Consider the following 19,130-nt stretch of genomic DNA (forward strand, 5'->3'; position numbering starts at 1 on the left):
TTCCTGAGCAAATGAGGACACAGTCTTCCTTCTACCGTCAGTCACATGGTGATCATCTAGGAGCTTTTAGTACCCAGAATACACAAAAGAAAAAATAAAAAGAAAATTTCTGTCCTATAACTATGCTTTCCAAAATGGTAGCCATGAGGGACATTAGCAAATCAATGTCCCTATCCAAGTTCATATCCGCTCAAAATATAAAGCAAGCCATACATCTAGAAGAGTGTACACAAGGAAACTCACAACAAATTTTATGTTGACTAGATTCTGAAGCATTCTTCTGAGCACAGAGTAAAATAAAATACATCATTAAATCAATTTTGCCTACACTTTGAATTTAAGAATGAGATATAGAGAACTTGTGATGACCTATATATATGGCTCTCCTTGTGTTTCTCTTGGTTAGTGCTATGGTAAGTCCTAACTGACCTCCTATAAATATGTGAGACACAAAATGTCCCAGTAAGAAATGTGCTGTTTTTTTTTTTTTTATTTGCTTGTTTCTATACTATTTCAAGCACAACACAAAGATTTTTTTCTTGGCTTGTTCTAGATTGCCATAACTGTCACTAGACCTGATTTCCAGGGGCTAGAAGGGCAGCTGAATTCAAGACTTCTTTGTGTGAATATGAATGTTCAATAATAATCTATCAAAATGAAATTGTTTTCAAAAATCCATCTTAGGAATAAGTGTATTAATCTACTATAACTGACATGTCAAACTTGCTGCTTTCACTGGCCTTTAGATGGTGACAGTAATCAGCACTGGGCACCAGTGCCCTTTGGTGCTAATTAGCTTTTAGCAGTTTTGAATCTACAATCTGATGGTGTCTCTTCTGCACCCTCTGCAGTATCTGCTCTGGGAAATAATGTTTTCTACTTTAGTTCCAAGCTTCTACCATCAGCTATGAAATAAATGTATATCCTCTATGGAACTGTAAAACTTATATTAGCATGTAACTATGAATCCAGAAAAGATGTTTAGGACTTTGGTCATGAGGGCGTTATCACAAATTCTGTTACACTGAAAAAGCACTAATCATTTTTTTCCTTAAGAAAGGAAGCTATACCGAACTTCACTTGCTAAAGATTATGTCACAGCTCTTATTACACTTCATTTTTAGACAGTTTCTCCTTGTAAATATATTTCCCATCTAGTTAGATATACACAGGTCAAAAACAAATCTTCAAAGGAAAAAAACTTCAGAAATAAACACTTTATTTCTCTTCTCAGATGTTTAAATTCCCTTTATACAAGGACAATTTGGGCCTCCACACAGCCATTCACAGCATTAGAAGCAGAACTTTAGCAATGGGAGTTTACTAAAAAGTCAATAATATTGACACCAACTGTCCACATTTTCCATCTTATCAGTTTAGTGACTGTGAGTAAAAAGAGGAGTCCACAAGTAAACAGATCAAATGGATACAAAGTGGGCAAGAGTATGTGTGCATCACAATGATGCAAGGAAGCTGGTAAGTCTGTGAGGATGGGCATATCTGCAGGATGTTTTTGCAGAGAAACAATGAGTTTTTCTTTTCATTTCCACAGCATCATTGTGATAAAGAAAAATAACTCCTTTACATAGACATTCTGATTTTATTTTCAGAATCATGGTTAAGAGCGAGGATAAAAGTATTGTACCACAACAGTGATCAGGATGGCATGGTGGCCCTAAGGAGCAACAGTGATTGGCATGGCATGGGGGCCCTAAGGAGCAACGGTGATCGGCATGGCATGGGGGCCCTAAGGAGCAACAGTGATCGGCATGGCATGGTGGCCCTAAGGAGCAACAGTGATCGGCATGGCATGGGGGCCCTAAGGAGCAACAGTGATTGGCATGGCATGGGGGCCCTAAGGAGCAACGGTGATCGGCATGGCATGGGGGCCCTAAGGAGCAACAGTGATTGGCATGGCATGGGGGCCCTAAGGAGCAACGGTGATCGGCATGGCATGGGGGCCCTAAGGAGCAACAATGGCATGTTAAGGAATAGTTAAGTTATGGTTATTAAAACCAGCACTTTACTAAAACAGAAACATACTTAGCTACTAAGTATTATTTCAAGTGGTATTTTCACCCCTCAAGAAGGAAACTTCTCTTTGCAACAAATGGAGACCATTACAGAAAACGACAACCAATCCAAATACAGTTGTAGAGCCCATTCTCAACTGATACATCTACAAGACAACTCTTGCACCTACGGCTCAGGAACCATTGCATAAGAGCGGACAGAAAGATTGTAAGAGACAGAAGAACAGGGAGTCTGCTGTGAGATTGTGACTCCTACAAATTTAGAAGTTATAGCCATAAAATCTGGCCAACATGAATGCGTAAACTTAAGCAGAGTAAGAATAATACCAACAGGCAGGCTAACATGAACAAAGGAAATTCCAAGGCCTCAACCCTAGACAAAGAACTCTAGGTAATTAAGAAATGCTGATTGGGAAGAGCATAATTAATTATCCAACAGCAAGTGGTCATCCCTGGAAACATACAAGTCACACTATACAGACTGAGCAGGCTATATTTATATATTTAGAAATATACATACACACATATACATATGAAACAATAATTTTAAAAAGAGGCATACTTAGACTCACTATGTGGGCCACCATTGTAGAAAGACATAATGAGCTTAGCTGGGCTATGAAAGGATTATCTAAGTTTTTGTGCTGATAGACATGGTATTCAAGCTTGGCCAAAATTAAGTTCACTTCAGCTTCCTGGTAGTAGAGATAGTTGTATCAGTCCTCTACATCAGTTCTCCCTATCTTTGTTAACGTTAGCCCCAAATTTTGAATAATGCATGGATAACACAGTTATTTCCCTTGGGAGTTGGTGTAGGACCAGACAAATGGAATATGGAGTATATGTCCCTTACTTGGATTTCTCCTTTCTTAGGAACCTAAGTAGAGAATGAATAATGGAACAGGTACCTTAACCCTAGAGTTGATGCCATGCCTTGAAGATGGAAGTTGCCCACAGTTCTGGACAGCTTTCCTTTGAATTATTATACAATAAATAATTTTGAGTATTTTGTGAGTATTTTTTCTTAGTTTTGGATACTATAATTACAATATTATGCCCTTTCCTTTCCTCCCTTCAAACCCTCCTATATACTCTTCCTTGCTTTTTCAAATCCATGGCCTGCTTTTTCATTAATAGTTGTTACATGCATATATGTATATGGGTATACATATATACTCCTAGAAATAACCTGCTCAGTCTGAATAATGTTACTTATATCTGTATTTTCAGACCTGGCCATTTGGTATTGGATAAAATAAATATTTTGATCAAAATTGCTGAATTCTCTCTTATGGCATTTTAATCTGTACCCTAATTGATTTATCACTTAAAGTAGAAACAAAAAGTATTATACAAAAGAACATATGAGTCCTTTGAAACAAAAACAGAGACTAAGCTCTGGCTTCTGTACTTGCTCATGCTGGTGAACCTGGAATTCAGCACTCAATGAACTGACATACCATAAGGTCCCTGCCAGGCCAAGAGGAAACAGTCACATTAATCCAGAGAGGAACAAGGAGCTCCTAAAACCCTGTGTGTTACTATGAAAGGCTGTCCCTGAGGGACCACAGAGGTCAACACTTTATTTTACCTGTATGTAAGCCTAGACTAGGCCTTCTCTCCCTGACTCAGTAAACTAGGACTGTCATGTCAATCTCTTCAAGTGCACCTGTTCCTTTCCTTACATCTGTCTACATCTATAATACTAGACAAGTCTTTGTCAAAGTAATGTGTGTCTTTAAACTGAAATCTGTGTTTTCTTACTCACCACTGTATTATCGGCTCTCAGCATAAACATACACAGTACGTGCTTGATAAATACATGCTGAGCCAATGAATGCCTCAAAGAGAACACATGAAGTGAACAAAACAACCTGTACCAGGCATGATTTTGCCTTAACTCTAGGTCACTCCAACAGAGCATCGGCAATGGGCATCAGGATCATAATTCACTTCAAAGTTCAGCAAGTCCTTCTGATACGAGCACAGTTTAGAACAGTTCAGAGGACAACGTGCTCAGCATTACACACCACAACACTGCCGTGAGCGTGGGAGAGTCGAGGCTTTATAGGACTAGAATAAATGGAGGACAACTTTAAAGGATGCAAAGGAAAGTTTGCCATTTCTTTACCACTCCTCATGAACAGCGAGGAGACAGAAAAGCATGCCGCTAATACGGCACGCGGGAAGAGGGCCAGGGACAGAGTTGACATCTTTAAACGAGAGGCTAGAGAGAGCCCATGGAGTCCATGAGCTCTTGCAGCCACTAAAGGTAGCAACAGTAAACTAACTTTACAAATGACTAAACAGAGAGATATGAAGAGGAGAGTCTTGACAGCTTTGGCTAGCTCTTATTCAAGTGAGAGGAAAGATTTTTGAAATATTCACAAGCACATCTAAAGTTGGGGTGTATTTGTTTTTGCCTTTCCTCTTTTTATATTTAAGTCTTATATATTGAAACTTATGCAATGAGAAAAGAGTAAGGAGTAGGGAAATAGTAGAATCTGTAACATTTTATCTACGAGCAAACAAAAAAATTCATATTTTAGAAATGATCACGTCTACAAAACTAATCATTTAAAAAGATGATGAGTTTTCACAGACAATTAGAATGTCATCAGAGTGTGGGCTTTTCCAGTCAGGCAAGAAATAAAATGCTGTATTATGGGGAAAAATATATATATATTCTGTTTTTTTTCCCATTATAAGACTCAAACAGAGTGTTATATACTATTCTGGATTAAAAACTACACAGAGATTTTTAAAAAGCAAACTTGTGTGTTAAGAAATTGAAACACTGTAATTATATTTCGCATCTGCACTCACTCATCCAGTGCTTACTACTTACAAAGCACAACACAGAGGCTGCTTAGGCAGGGGCTTTGACTGTGGATGCCAGAATCCTAGCAGCCTAGGATGAGCATGCATATACGTCTTCAAGGACCAACAGAAACCAGGTTTGTTTCCTCAAGTCTGTTCTCCACATTAAGGTTCTTCATGCTGTGCTGGAATCTGAAGCATTTGTAGTTTGTATTGTCTTTCTAGCATGGACCACCACAGACATCTGTTGGAGATTCACTGACCAGTCAGCACAATCAGGATTACAGCAGAACTATGACAAACCTGGACTAAAATCATATTCTCGGGGGCCTTATCTTCCTTATAAGACATACTGTGACATTTAACTGGTTAAAGCCTTCATGTTAAATTAGAAGACCTGGTCAATGAATTAAACATTTATTGATAATATTCATGGCCACAAGAGACTAATTTATATACTTTATCATTTTTAAATTAATTTTAAAATCCTCTAAAATAACCAATGCTTTTCTAAACTGATTCCCAAATAAATAAACTCTCTTAAATGTAGCTATCAAACATTTAATTTCAAGTTTGTGTTTTGGAGGTTTTCTCTAGTTCTTTAGGTTTCTCGTGATTTTTGGTGACTCATGGTAATTAGTGCCTTTCCCTTTTCATATCACAATGAAATCATTAGCATATTCTTTCAAAAGATTTTTTAAAATATCAGTGTAACAAGTGTGGTAGTTTACATGAAACCATTTATAAGAAGTGTCCCCTAATATTTTAGTAATTAAAAGATTTTATACCAAAACCTTGGCATCGTTTCACAGTGTGCCCCAGTATAACAGCCCCTACGTCAGCATGGAAAGGTACACAGTAGATGTTTAATAAATGTGAGTTTAATTATATTGATTATTATTACACAGAATAACATTTTAGGTGGTGGGTACTTTTACAAACTTTTTATCAGAGAAAACGATTATCTTCCAACAATAGTATCTACAAGATGAAAATACCTTAAAAAACAGTGCTGAAAATTTTTACAGCAAATATATCATGTTGCTTTTCCTCTAGCAAGACAAGAAGCAAACTGCTAGTGAGTGAAACTGTAAATAAGTCACTCATTACTCGTACATGTACATCACATTTGCTGTGAGGAACTGCGGTCTTCTTCTACTGGGGCAAAGATACAAACACCAACCTTATCCACTAAAGCTCTAGCCATCAACAATAGACTTCCTGTGCCTCAGTTTTCTTACTAAACTAAGAACATGTTCTTTAATAAATTAAAGATATCTAAAGATGGTAATGATTACCTAAAATAAGAACATGTTCTTTAATAAATTAAAGATATCTAAAGATGGTAATGCAAAACTACTTGCTTGTTGCAATGAATATTCTAACACAAGTAGCTTTGTCAGATGTCAGTCAACTCTCAGCTGCTTTCATCTATAAGACTTGGTTTATAATTGTTGATCTTAACATTCCCATGAGAGCACACTTCCTAAATCATACTATAATTCTAATTATTACCCTAATTTTCCAGCAAGTAAATAGGTTATGTTCTTACATTATGAATAGTAACATTTCACAAATTATTATAAAATATTAATAATGACAAAAATTAAAATGAACAGTAAAAGAAACAGAAAGTTTTAAATTGCTACACAATTAAACTAAATCTGTCTATAAATATATAGAATGAGGGATTTCAATAGTTCATTTTCTGGACTTCAATGAACTCATTTGACATTTGCCTTGTTATATATAACGGGCTTTTCTTCCCATTCTCATAAACACACACTAATAATAACACCATCTTTGATTGATGGTTACTTGGCCCTAAAGTTTATTCTTTTAGTTCAAAATATTCTAACTACATTTGTTTGAAAATGTCTAAATGGCATATTACTAAAATAAAGTCACAATACTTTTATACCCAAGCTTCAAAAGAGTTTCAATGTGTCACTGTCTTCAAAAGGTTTTCTGTGAAATAATATCCTTAAAATCATTGCCAATAAAACATTTAGGTTTTATTTTGTTTTGATGATCCAAATCTATAGTGAAATGATGAAATCAAAAAACAAGTGTTCTTGTCAGAAAACAGGAAGAAAGGTGGGTTGTTTTTTTTTTTTTCCTCCCAAAAGGAAAACAAAGGATTCCTGAAGCTTGCCCTGATTTATTTTTCCAATTTTAAATACCTTAAGAGCAGCGGAAGTGCTACTGGCGTGGTAGTATTTCTAACAGTCAATAAATCTAAAATATTATGTGTGAATATTGGAATGAAGCCATTAAGAAGATTACAGCATGCAACACACCAGAGGGTCCACAGGAAAAAAGAGCTAGTAATTCAGGACAACTGTGACCAATGACCTCTGGGCAGCCGTGGCCACTGGTCAATGTGACATGGTAATAGAGTGCACATGCACACACGGCACCCAGCCTGTAAGCATAATTTAAATACTTTGGTGGATGCTTTTAAAAGGCCCTCCTTTTAAATCTCAGTTAACTGACTAACTAATCAAACAATGCCAATAGTAATACCTTTCAGGCTTCAAAAATATTAATGTAAATCACACATAAAAATTCAGTTATCATTCAGGATTTTATCAGATTTTATTTAAAACATTTGCCAGTTTAAACTTTGTAGGGCTCAAAAGGGCAGCCTTTAAAAAACTGATGAAAATGAGAACTTTGTTAGAGATGAGTTGAACAACTGCCTAAAGTATTTTAGAAAATCACAACTTTAAGAGAGCTCCTATTTTCAACAAACGGCTCCTGCTCTATGTCGGAGCTTTTACCGGCCGAGTCTTCAGCTGTCAGCAAGTCTGTGGCCTTCAAATGGCAGCACCTTTGCAAGCCGCCTGCGCTAGCTGGCCATGCTGCTCCTCCTACATGCTCACAATGGCAGTTAGCGTAATGCAGTGCTAAATAAGCAGCGTACGGACTTTTCTGTAACCGCCGACATTTGCATCTGTACACCTGTGAGTGCTGCTTAGCATCCCTATACATTTAAATCAATATCTTAATTATAAAAAAATCTACAAGAGAAGTATTTCTCAGTTAAAAGCGATTCCCACTACAATGAGACTTCAAAGGCTTTCTTCTCAAGCAAGGAGCTCAGTGTGACTATACAGATTTATTTTAATATCATGTAGAGAAAGGCTGAGTTTCTCTCTCTCTTCTTTTTGGAAAAAAACCCTTTCTCCTGAAGTACATCATTAGGAAATGTGCACACCGTAAGAAAAATGTTTTGAAAAGCTGGAATTCTATTTTCATAAGTATTTCTCTACCCAGTGAAAAATTCTTGGATAGATTTCTAAACGTATAGCGTATCCTTCCTAGCAGTCACTACAGATTTCATAAGGAAGCATCTGGCCACATTAAGCTGAGAAGAGAATATCAGTGTCCACTGGTCTGAGTTTGGATGGTTCACATGCAACAATCTGACGGCAGTGAATACACAGTTCAGTTTAATGAGCTTAAAGGTCAGGCAATGGACTGGTTATTGATAAGCAAAAGTATTCTGGCTTTGACATTAAACTCCCATTTTCCTATCATTAGCCATAAGAACAATCTAGGCTAGTACTGATGTGTTTTTTAAATTAGAGATTTTTAAATTCACCCTCTTAAAACCCTTAATAATAGAGAATACGGAGAAAAATATATTACAAAGTTTACTTTCAATTCTCCAATTTTAATAATGTTGAAAAGAATAGATACTTTGAGGGTGTTTTTTAAAAGAAGGGAGCTATTTTAAACTTATAACTATGTTATAAAGACATTTAAATAGTCACTAAATATGTACAGAAATAGCACTAGTTTATAATTTTGACCTATATTAAAGAACACAAACTGCAATTTTACATAGATCATTTAATATTAAATACATAAAACATGCCCCTAAAAGCTACACACACACACACACACACACACACACACACACACACACACACGCACACACACGCACACACGCACACACCCTCCACAAGATCAAAGACCCAAAGAGGACTGGCACTTAATTTATCAGCTTTACAGACAAAAGACAGTTTTCGTCATTTCAAAAGGATCAGATGTCTTTTATGACAAACTGGGTTTGCAGTTTAATTTACAAATAGAATTCTAAGTAAGCATTCTTTGCCCTGCCAAAGCAGATGACAAACTGTAGGTTTTCATTCTTGTGGCCCTCAGCAGGACAGGAAAGATTAAAATAAAACTGAAATAATTTAGAGAAAACAAATAAATGTTTCAGAAAGTTGAGAGAGATCAAAGCCAGAATTTTCTGACCCCAACTGTACAAGCATTTCTTATTATATTGACCAGTGCCATCAGATCATTAATTAAAAGGAAAAGCACTGGCAGGTGGCAGGGAAGCAAAAGCCGATAATTGGCCCCTTCTTCTTCTTGCCTTCAAAAACTCTCTCATTCTTTTGCAAGACATGCCACCAGGCAGACAGAATGCCTACTTTGTAATACAATGATTAAGACGAGATGAAGGGACTCAATGTTTAAAGAAACTCTGCGTAATGAATGCATCTAGCTTTTTAATTATGATCCCGTTTTTACAATAAGGAATATGGCATTCCATTTAAAATCTCAACCGCCAAAAGGTAAAGTATTAAAAATAGAACCTACATCAATTCTTCTTAAAACCCTTCAATTTACTGACTTTAAAGGTTCAGATACAAAGTGGAAACCAGGTACTTGAGAGTCCAGCAACAAACATTCTTGTTCACCATAGTTAGCCCTTGGACTTACCACATCACTGGGTAGGTTGCTCAAGTCATTAAATGGTGATTCTAAAGTGTTTGTGTCAACATTTAACACAACCACATCTTCCAATGATTTATTTTTCACTCTCTGTTTAAAAAACACAATTATGAAAAAAATCTTATTATATTTTTCTTACCAATTTATGATGAGTTTGGAAACAAAAAACTCTTAGTGCATTAAGCTTGGGAAAATTAAGGAGGGAAATTCAATATTATTAAACAATATAAACAACTTTACTTTTTGAAAAAGGAAATGTGACTATAGTTGATTTTAACAAGATTTGATTAAAATACTTAAAACAGAAAATGTCCTTATCTAATGTCAAATTAAAATAACTGCCAACAATTTAGCACAATACTAGGCAGAGGTACATCAAAATATAAAAACTGTAGCCTTTATCATTAGAATGTCAGTCTTATGATATGGGAAATTGTTTCCCGTTTCAAATCCACTTTAGCATAAATATACTGGAGAGAGTATAGAAACTACTACAATGACTGCAGTACTAAACTACATTTCAAGTGAATCAGTAGGTTCCTATGTGGCCATACCAATGTGCATCCATGAGTAGGGCTGAAAGTGAAAGGAGAAGACGATGGAGAGACTACTAATACGTAATTTGCCAATTATGTCCTTATATGAACTTTTATGTAAAGAGTAAAATTTATAATCTCAGCACTTGGGAGCCAGAGGCAGGCAGATCTCTGGGTTCAAGGCTAGCCTGGTCTAGATAGTGAGTTCCAGACAGGCAAGGATACAGAGAAAACCTGTCATGAAAAAAAAAAAAAAAAAAAAGAATAAAATTTAACAGTTCATCAGAATGACTTATTCTTTCTGTGTTGTTTGAAAATTTAGAAAAATGGCATCTCAATAGGTTTACAAATAACAGTAAGTTACATTTTATTTTCTGTTTCACACATCTACTTAAATTATTGAATTCTATGTGGAAACACACCTCAGGTGTAAGTGATGCACTCCAGTAATGAAATGCAGCCACGAAATCCAGACTTCCACATTCATACAGACCAACTGGCAAAAGGTAATAATTTCAGTGCAGCCCTTTTAGTTAGGAGCATCATTATAATTCTGTTTTTCTCAGCTAGGGGGAGGTTTCTCTATGTAGCCCTGGCTGTCCTGGAACAGTATGTAGACCAAACCAATCTTGAACTCACAGAGATCCTCCTGCCTCTTCCTCCCAAATGCTGTAATTAAAAGCAAGCTCCACTGGCTAAATAATTGAATTTTAAATTAGTTTAACCAATTATTTTGTTACAAGTTGATTCTGATTAAAGTACCTCTGATCTATTTTGGATATCAATTCTTGAGTATTTAGTTAAATGTTAAATTTCCTAAAGAAATGATAAGTGGAAATGAGGAATTTCTATGTGTTTAGAAATCCACAATGTAGGCTGTATATTCTCAGGGGAGACTGATTCTAAAATCTGTCTTGTAAAAGATATTACAATTACTAAAAACTCAGAATTAAAAGATGGCTACCTCTAAGTTATTATCAAGAAATCATTTCTGGTGATGTAACTGACATTCTATAGAAATGTCTGAAACACACTGATTTCCTTTCCTTTCATGCACACACATGTTTAAAAGGTTTAAATGCATAACTATATGATTATGTATATTAACTATAATTTTAATAACAATTTATAAGTGAAATATATAATACCATTTTTTTAGGAAAAGAATGTCATAATAGGATGACCATTTCACTTTTTGTGGTGTTCTCATACCAGAGAAACTAATATAATCCAGAAGACTAAATCTATTTTTTTCCAACGGGAAATGAGTTTGTTCAAACATTTTAAGATAAGGACTATGTGCGATGTTTATGATAACATTAGTACAGTCTGATTAATGGTAGTAACATGATTTGTAGACTTTTTCAATTGCTTTTTGTTTTTTAAGGCAGATAATAACTGACTTTAAATTTTGTTCACTCATTAAAAGTAAAAAAATAAAAATCTGTTCATTACTAATAAATAAACTGAAACCCTAATGTTAGAATAAATATATGTAAGCAAAAGTGGGGGAGTAGGTTACAATTTAACTATATGAAAATACTGAAACTAGTACTATTTTTTTCTCTCCAAATCAAGTGTTAGCTGTGTCTTCTCTACCTAGGCATGCAAGTCAGAAATGGAACCTCTTCCTCCGTATCATATTGTTATATCTCATATGTTAAACATATGGGATGCAACTTAAAAGAAAACATGAAAATAAAAATGTTTTTCCAGAAAAGTAAGAACATAGTGCTGGACACGTGATGCTGAGTGTGTAAGTCTCTCTCAGGCCCTGTGGAATTAACCCTTGTGCACACTGAGGCTATATACATTATGCACACTAGTGTCCTGGAATAGCACAGGGCAGCAAGCACAGGACCTCAGGAAAGGGGAAGGACATTCTGCAATGCAGAGTCCTGTGCAGATGAAAACAAACAAGTCCACCCTCGTATCTGTGCCTTCCAAGTTACTCAACTGTGGACTTGGTCAGCACTTAACTTTACCAGAAGTCTGGTTTGCAGGGGAAATAAAATCTGTTTCCCTTATTTCAGAAAAAAAAAACTTCTACTTTGAAAAGAGACTTTTTCACCATTCTTTAGTCACAATTATGTAAAACTACGTGGAAAGGTTTCAAAGAGCATTACTTTCATGCTTGAGAACTTGGAGGTTTCTACACAATACTATTAGCTGAGGCTGTTATGACCAAAAAGACAGTCCTTTTCCGTTTTCCTCCAAAGTGAGCTCCAATTGCTAAAAGATACAGTGCTGTCTCTCACACTAACTGCATGAATACCTAAATTCCATCTAAAACATACATAGTATAAAAGAAAAGCAAGGAGATAAAAATTTAATTGAAAACTGTTTGATAGTGACATATGCATATTGTTTAAAGGACCATGCATATTGCTTAAAGGACCATCAAATGCACCTCTCCCTCCCTATCAACAAGGTGAGCACAGGCTAATAAACAAGATAAGCACAGCACTGAAGGTGTAGAACCTTCCCACAGCCAAATTACTACGCTAAATGTCCCACTTCATAAAAGGAACCAACTGAAAGTTACAATGATTTTTCTTCAAAATACTATTTTTCAAAAAGGAAAAAATCCAGTTCAGGAAAAGACAGAGGGAAAAAATAGTTTAATTAAAAAATTTCAAAGAAATTTTTTTTAATTTAAACTTTCTTTGTAAGCAGCCAATAAGGATGTGATAAATTAAATGAAACAGCTTGTGTGCTTCCTCCTCCATCATAATTTGGCAAAGCCTCATTATTTGTCTAAAAGACTGGTGAAGGGCCACTCCACAGCCAAAATTATCAGAAGACCATAAGGCACTCTCTCTAATTTTACATTATTTTCATCTACTTTTAGTATACATCTAGTATGGAAATTATGAAAATTAAACTTTGTTACTTTTAAGACAAAAAAATCCAAGCAACTAATTTCATGAAAGTCAAACTAGTGAAATTCAGGTTATATCCTACCTGCTCTAATGACAGAGTACATATCTACCTGCTCAAGCCTCATTTCATACACTGCATTCTTGGTTTATAATAGTTCCTTAAAATTAATAAAATGTAAGGAGTCACAAATTTATCCCACTCAGACTTCACTATTAAAAATGTGTTAAACCTGCTAAAATGCATTAAAATCTATACTTCAGTAATAAGGGAACAAAAGAGTTATTGCCCTAGCATTGTCCAAGAAGAAAAAAGAAGAAAGCCCCAAACTGGAGACTAGGTGCAACCCTCTGATCAAAGCTTTCTCGGAGACAGGGCTCTCACTATCTTAGTAGGAATCCTCTCTGACTAAACAAGACTGGCGTTGGCAGCTAGCAGGATAACCACACCCAGTCCATCAGTGTGTCCATGAACAACTGTGTTGCATTATTAATGCTATTCTGTACAATCAGCCAAGAGAATGTGTGTGAAGGAAAGTGACGTCAGCAAGCATGAAGCCACTCAGCTGACGCAAATCTTGTGTTTTAGCCTTGTGGTCACTTATATGCCACTTCTTTCTTTCCTTTTCTTGCTTTTCTCTCTTTTTCTTTTTGGTTTTGGTTTTAGTTTTAGGAGACGGGGTTTCTCTGTGTAGCCGTGGCTCTTCTGGAACTTCCTTTGTAGACCAGGCTAGCCTCCAACTCACAACAATTAACTTGCCTCTGCCTTCTGAATGTTGGGATTAAAGATGTGTGCCACCACACACACATGCCAATCTTACAAGAAGGGCTTTCTGGAAATTTCATTGACTGTAAACCCAAGTATTTAAACTTTAATAAGTTTCAGGATAGGGATAAAGTAAGCAACAAAAATCATTTTGAAATGAGATAACAATAGAAAGAGGAAAAAACTACTAAATGCATCTCTGACAGTAGGACGGAAACTCTGAACTTGGAAAAGTATATGCCTGGTCTTCTCTTTAGTTCTGCGTGGCACCAAAGCCCCTGTGCACAACAGGCTGACTTCCACTGTGGGAATCCTTTCTCAGCCCCTTAAGGGCTAGTACCACAGCAATGAGTCACCACATACTGGTTAATAAGTTTATCATTAGTATGTTAAACTAACACTTTGATAATCAACTGATAAACTAGAAATAATGAAGTTGTGTAAAAGAAAACTATGACTTGGTGAATCATAAGAACATAAAATTTAATTTCAAATTATTGTACTAAATACGAGATACAGAAAATCTTGAGTTGCAAGAAATCAGTGGTTCATCAAGGAAAAACATTTTTAGTATTTAAAACTGACCACGTGACTTCAAACACAACCATTTCCAAAGGTTTCATGCCACCACTGGAAAAACCAGTACATTGCATAAACTGAAGTGATTTCAATGTCACTGTCTTAAAACGACCCTTAAGTATATCCATAATGTCAATCTAGTACATCTTAGTATTATTAGTCAAATAAGCTTCAAATAAAACTTTTATCTATTATTTCTAATTAATTAGTTTCATAACTATCTTACTGAGAAAGATACTCACCTCTATGAGACTGGAGTGTATTCCAATCAGGTATGGCATTGGGGCACTAAATTAAAAATATATATGTATGTATAGATTCATATTGTTCATTAAAACTGAAACAACATAAAAGCAATTCAGATGTTTAAAAATTAACTTCAAGTGCTCAGTTCCACCCATGTTACAGATAATGAAAATTACTCAATGTAGAAAAGTTATATTTCATCTTATAGGCCACTACTATTTAAAGTTTATTTATATAAAGATCTCTAAGTCATTTCTTATTAAATCAAAAGCTCTATGCCTAAATAACATGTTTTACTTATAAAGACTATCAAGGTGTACTTTACATTGGATCTTTTCTATATACTTGATAGCAAATATATTCTAAATAATATTCAAATGTATCTACATTTCTTTTATTCTTGTTCAATTGGATCTTTTCTGTTATTGTAAAGGATCATCATTGTTTCATACCTAGTATATCACGCAATATCTACTGCATCAGTCTACCACTACGGCACCACATGTTTATCTCATGCTGTTTTCACTATTCTAGAACCAGGGACATCGACATGGTGAGTCCCCTCTGTGCTTCCGTACTCCCGCACCTTCAGATTCATTTTACTTTCATTCTTAATAGGATAACAATATTTTTTTCGAGACATGGTCTCTTTATGTAGTCCTAGCTGTCTTCAAACTCATAGAGACGTGCCTGCTTCTGCTTCCTGAGTGCTGGGGTTAAAGGTGTGCATGACCACTGTCTGGCTACTAATATGAGAATCTTAAAAAAAAAAAAAAAAAAATTCATGTCTAAGAATGGTTTTGAATTAATTATTTCAGGCTATGATTTTGGGAGCATACCAGATCCAGGCCCTTGGATAGAAACTTAAACAAGGTGATAAACAATGTAGATGGGATACATTTCCTCCTGGATCTCATACTCCAGGAAAAATAAAGATACTAAATCATTTTAGTATATGACATATGAATCAAGAAAATGTTAGAAATAATTGTTAGGAAATACAAGAAGAAAAGTATTCATCTTGAAATTTTGAAACTAAATTATCAACAAAAAAAATAAGGACAGACAGACGTCTATGAACATGATAAATAAGTGAGAACACATAGCTATTTTTTTTTTAAATACACATTTTGGGGAATCCTTCTATAGACATTTCTGGCCTTTAACACCAACCTTTCCTGCTAATGCAAACCTTGCTTCTTAAAGGCTTATATAACGTTCTGCACAGCACTGTCATTATACAGAACTGCTCAGGCTCCTTGACATGCACTTCAATGCAGAGTACTAGTGACAGGGGACGCTAACAGATACCCTAACAGGTCCAAATGTCTCAAATCCTCTTAGAGAGGTCCAAGTTTATGTACTTAAGACTGACTAAAAATAACCTTTACATCCAGAATCCCAGAAACCATAAATTGGGTTCTTTCTCATTACTATGTACATGCAGTACATGCAGTACTTCATTATGACTGTATTAATTCTCCTTGACAGTTGCCTTAGCTTACTGCTGCCTTGTTTCTTCACAATCTTTTAAAATGCCTACACAACTGACCATGTGGATGGAGTTGGTGTGATATTCTGTAAACTTCACTTGACTATTCCATGCCTTGATCTCCTTAGGAACTAACAGATTTTCTACCTTTAAAGGAAACAGAAGCAAATGTGGACTGCCGCCCTTTTGCTGGCAGAAGGGAAAGCTGGCTGTTGCCCTAGTTCAAGCTCTTATGCCTGGGTTCCCTCTACAACTCCACAGAAGACATAAAATGCAGATCACTATCCAGGGCTCCAGGTGCAGCTTTGGGCAACTGTCACAAAACAAGCTAGCCAACTCCCAGTATCTTAAATATGCCACAACCACCAAACATGAAGGATAGTACAGCAATCTTAAAATCTATGTAAACTTCTAGATCCCCTGAGGTTTAGAATATTTTACAAATGAAGTTTATAACACAAAAAGTTCATAGTATCTTACATTCCAAAGAACATTTTAGTAAGAGTGCTAATCAAAATACTCACGCCTTGTAAAACTAATAAGTATATCCATCTTCCAAACAAACATTGAGCAGGCTAGCATTTCATAAAGCAAAAGTCTAAGCTAACCAATAATCCTAGGAAATGCATCCAGAAAAATCCTTTGAAATGTTTCTGAAAGCTACTTGCTTTCTGAAATACAAATAATATGCTCATATTAATTAAGCTAGAATTAAAATTATATAGTAGCAGGCTTCTATGACAAATTTAACAGTTACCAACTCAAAACTCTTTCATGTGATCACTGAGCATTGCTGTATAGTTTATTTTTTTCTCACTAATTTGTAGCAGACTCCTAAACTTACAGATGTTTGAATTAAAAACACTAGAGTATAATTTTCTAAAATCATTTTGATATTTGACAGAATGCAGTGTTTATAGAGTCAAAAGAGTAGGTGTTCCTTTCCCACTGGACTGTCATATACTATTGTGACAACAGCCAACTCTCATGGAAAGTCACTTTGAATTCCAGCAGGCCCGTCCATCCTACTTTGATGAGGGTGTTGGTATATCAGGAAGAAATCAATGGTGATGCAGATGCTCCATTACCCACATGCAAGGCTGTCTTTCAGCTCTACTGTCTGTGGTATTATTTAGAAACGACAGAACAGACAGCTCTAAACTATTTCTTCTTTGTGGTGGCATCTTTATACAGAATCACTTTTTTTCTCCTTCTAAAGCTACTTAAAAAGCAGCTTCCCTGCCACATACTACTGCAGCAATCAGGGAGTCTGAAAGAATTTAATTTGTTACTTAATTTTTTTCTTAGAATCTAAATCATATAGTTTCAAAGAAATAATGTAGAGAATCCAACTATATGACTTGCTCAAGCACTGCTGGAGCAAATACTAACCTATGATAATCGTAGTGATCTTCTAGCCACACTTCCTCCACTGTACTTGTGAATGCAGACAGTTTTGAAGTGTCTGACAACAAATGTGCCATACTGGAGTACAGTTACCTTGCTTGATTGAGAGGAAAACACAGATGACATCACTTCCTCCTAGCAGCTTTCCTGAACTTAGCAAAAATGTGCTGTCCACATATTGCATAAGCTGCCACCCATGTGTCCTTGAGTGACTTTGCTATAGCAATTACAGTGCTACGGGGTTGTTCTATACTTGTATGTGTGCATGGAGGTGTGCAGAGAGCTATGTGTATGTGTTTATTTCTTTCAGTAAATAAACAAGTAAGAAAGCTTATTTATTGCATTACATGTTCACAGCTTGCCAAACAGGTAGTCACTAAATGATGGAGGGCTGAGCAGGTGGGTTTATGGATGGATGGATGGATGGATGGATGGATGGATGGATGGATGGATGGACCAACCAACAATGTAGTAAGAGTCTCAAAGGACCAAGATGTGATATTCATCTATGGTCACAAGAGGGCATTATGGTTCTCCAAAGTCTATGGCACATCACCAACATCAGGTGCAAACACAATAATGTTTTGTGGATCCATGACTATTTCAGGATTCGAAACATCCCACTCATTCTGAAAAGTAAACCAACATACATGTAATCCTCAAAAAATGTGGCCCCATTTGGAACTTGGTGTAAATTTTTTTCAATGATTTTGAGACTGAGGGGATAATTGACATTTTTCTTCCTATCAGTACAGTCCCTAAGGATATAAATGGAGGAAAATCATTTTCCCAGGAAACTACTTAATCTATCACATTTTCTGACAATAGAAGGAAACTTGGACAGATAGATAGATCCTTTAACAAAAGCTGAGCCTAGCATATGACTTTAAGGCTCATGAAGTTTTCAAATAACTCCTTGTTTGGACACTACTGCTCCTCTGAACCAGGGAATACCTGCATGGAGGCTGTTGGAACTTGTCCTAAGGACTATTTACAGCATTAGAAGCAAGCAAGCAAAGAAGAAAGACAAGGGGAAGGAGGGGAAGCTTCGAATGGAGACAGCAGTAAAGAATTGATAGCAGGGACAGAATCAAGAAAATAGTTCTAGAAAGAATCTGTGTACCACTGAAACTTTACAACAGTGTTTAGACAATTTACATGGATAGTACTACATAGAATTGAGCTTAAAGGTGTGTTACCACAAGAGGTCAGAACGTTTAGCAGAAAGATTGTGATGCAAGGGGTATTACAAAATGTAATTCTAATCCTATTATTAGTTCTCAAAATGACTATAATTGTACAAGACTTTTAGAAAAGAGAACTTTAAAATAAATGTCTGGTTACAGACGCTGTATTCAAAAATCAACTGCCTGTGCCAACATAAACTGCATTCTCTGTCTTTAAGGAGGAAAACTATTTTAATTGTGTTGGTCAAAAGGAAAAACTCTAAGATGAGTAACAACAACAAAAGAACTTACTTATTGATCTGGCTTTATACTTAGATTTGTGCATGTTACACTTGACAATAGAATTAAATTACATCCTGTAGTCTACAAAACTATTCTTCCTTTCAAGTTCTCCAAGGACAGAACAGCAGTGGTGAGTCAGCGACTACTTACT

The 19,130-nt window shown here is 35.8% G+C and overlaps 1 protein-coding gene across 2 annotated transcripts in view; it reads right to left on the reverse strand.

The window, feature by feature from the left end:
* Dennd1b (DENN domain containing 1B) overlaps positions 1-19,130 on the reverse strand; it is a 219,998-nt gene that overhangs the window by 85,263 nt on the left and 115,605 nt on the right. For both annotated transcript variants that reach the window (XM_036202682.1, XM_036202683.1), the window contains 2 exons: positions 14,608-14,653; positions 9,594-9,695 (listed from right to left, as the gene is read on the reverse strand). In XM_036202682.1, the coding sequence (XP_036058575.1) occupies positions 9,594-9,695; positions 14,608-14,653 (148 nt within the window). The remainder of the gene's footprint in view (positions 1-9,593; positions 9,696-14,607; positions 14,654-19,130) is intronic.

This window comes from Onychomys torridus, chromosome 11, assembly GCF_903995425.1.
Source record: "Onychomys torridus chromosome 11, mOncTor1.1, whole genome shotgun sequence".
In the NCBI taxonomy this organism is placed as follows: Eukaryota; Metazoa; Chordata; class Mammalia; order Rodentia; family Cricetidae; genus Onychomys; species Onychomys torridus.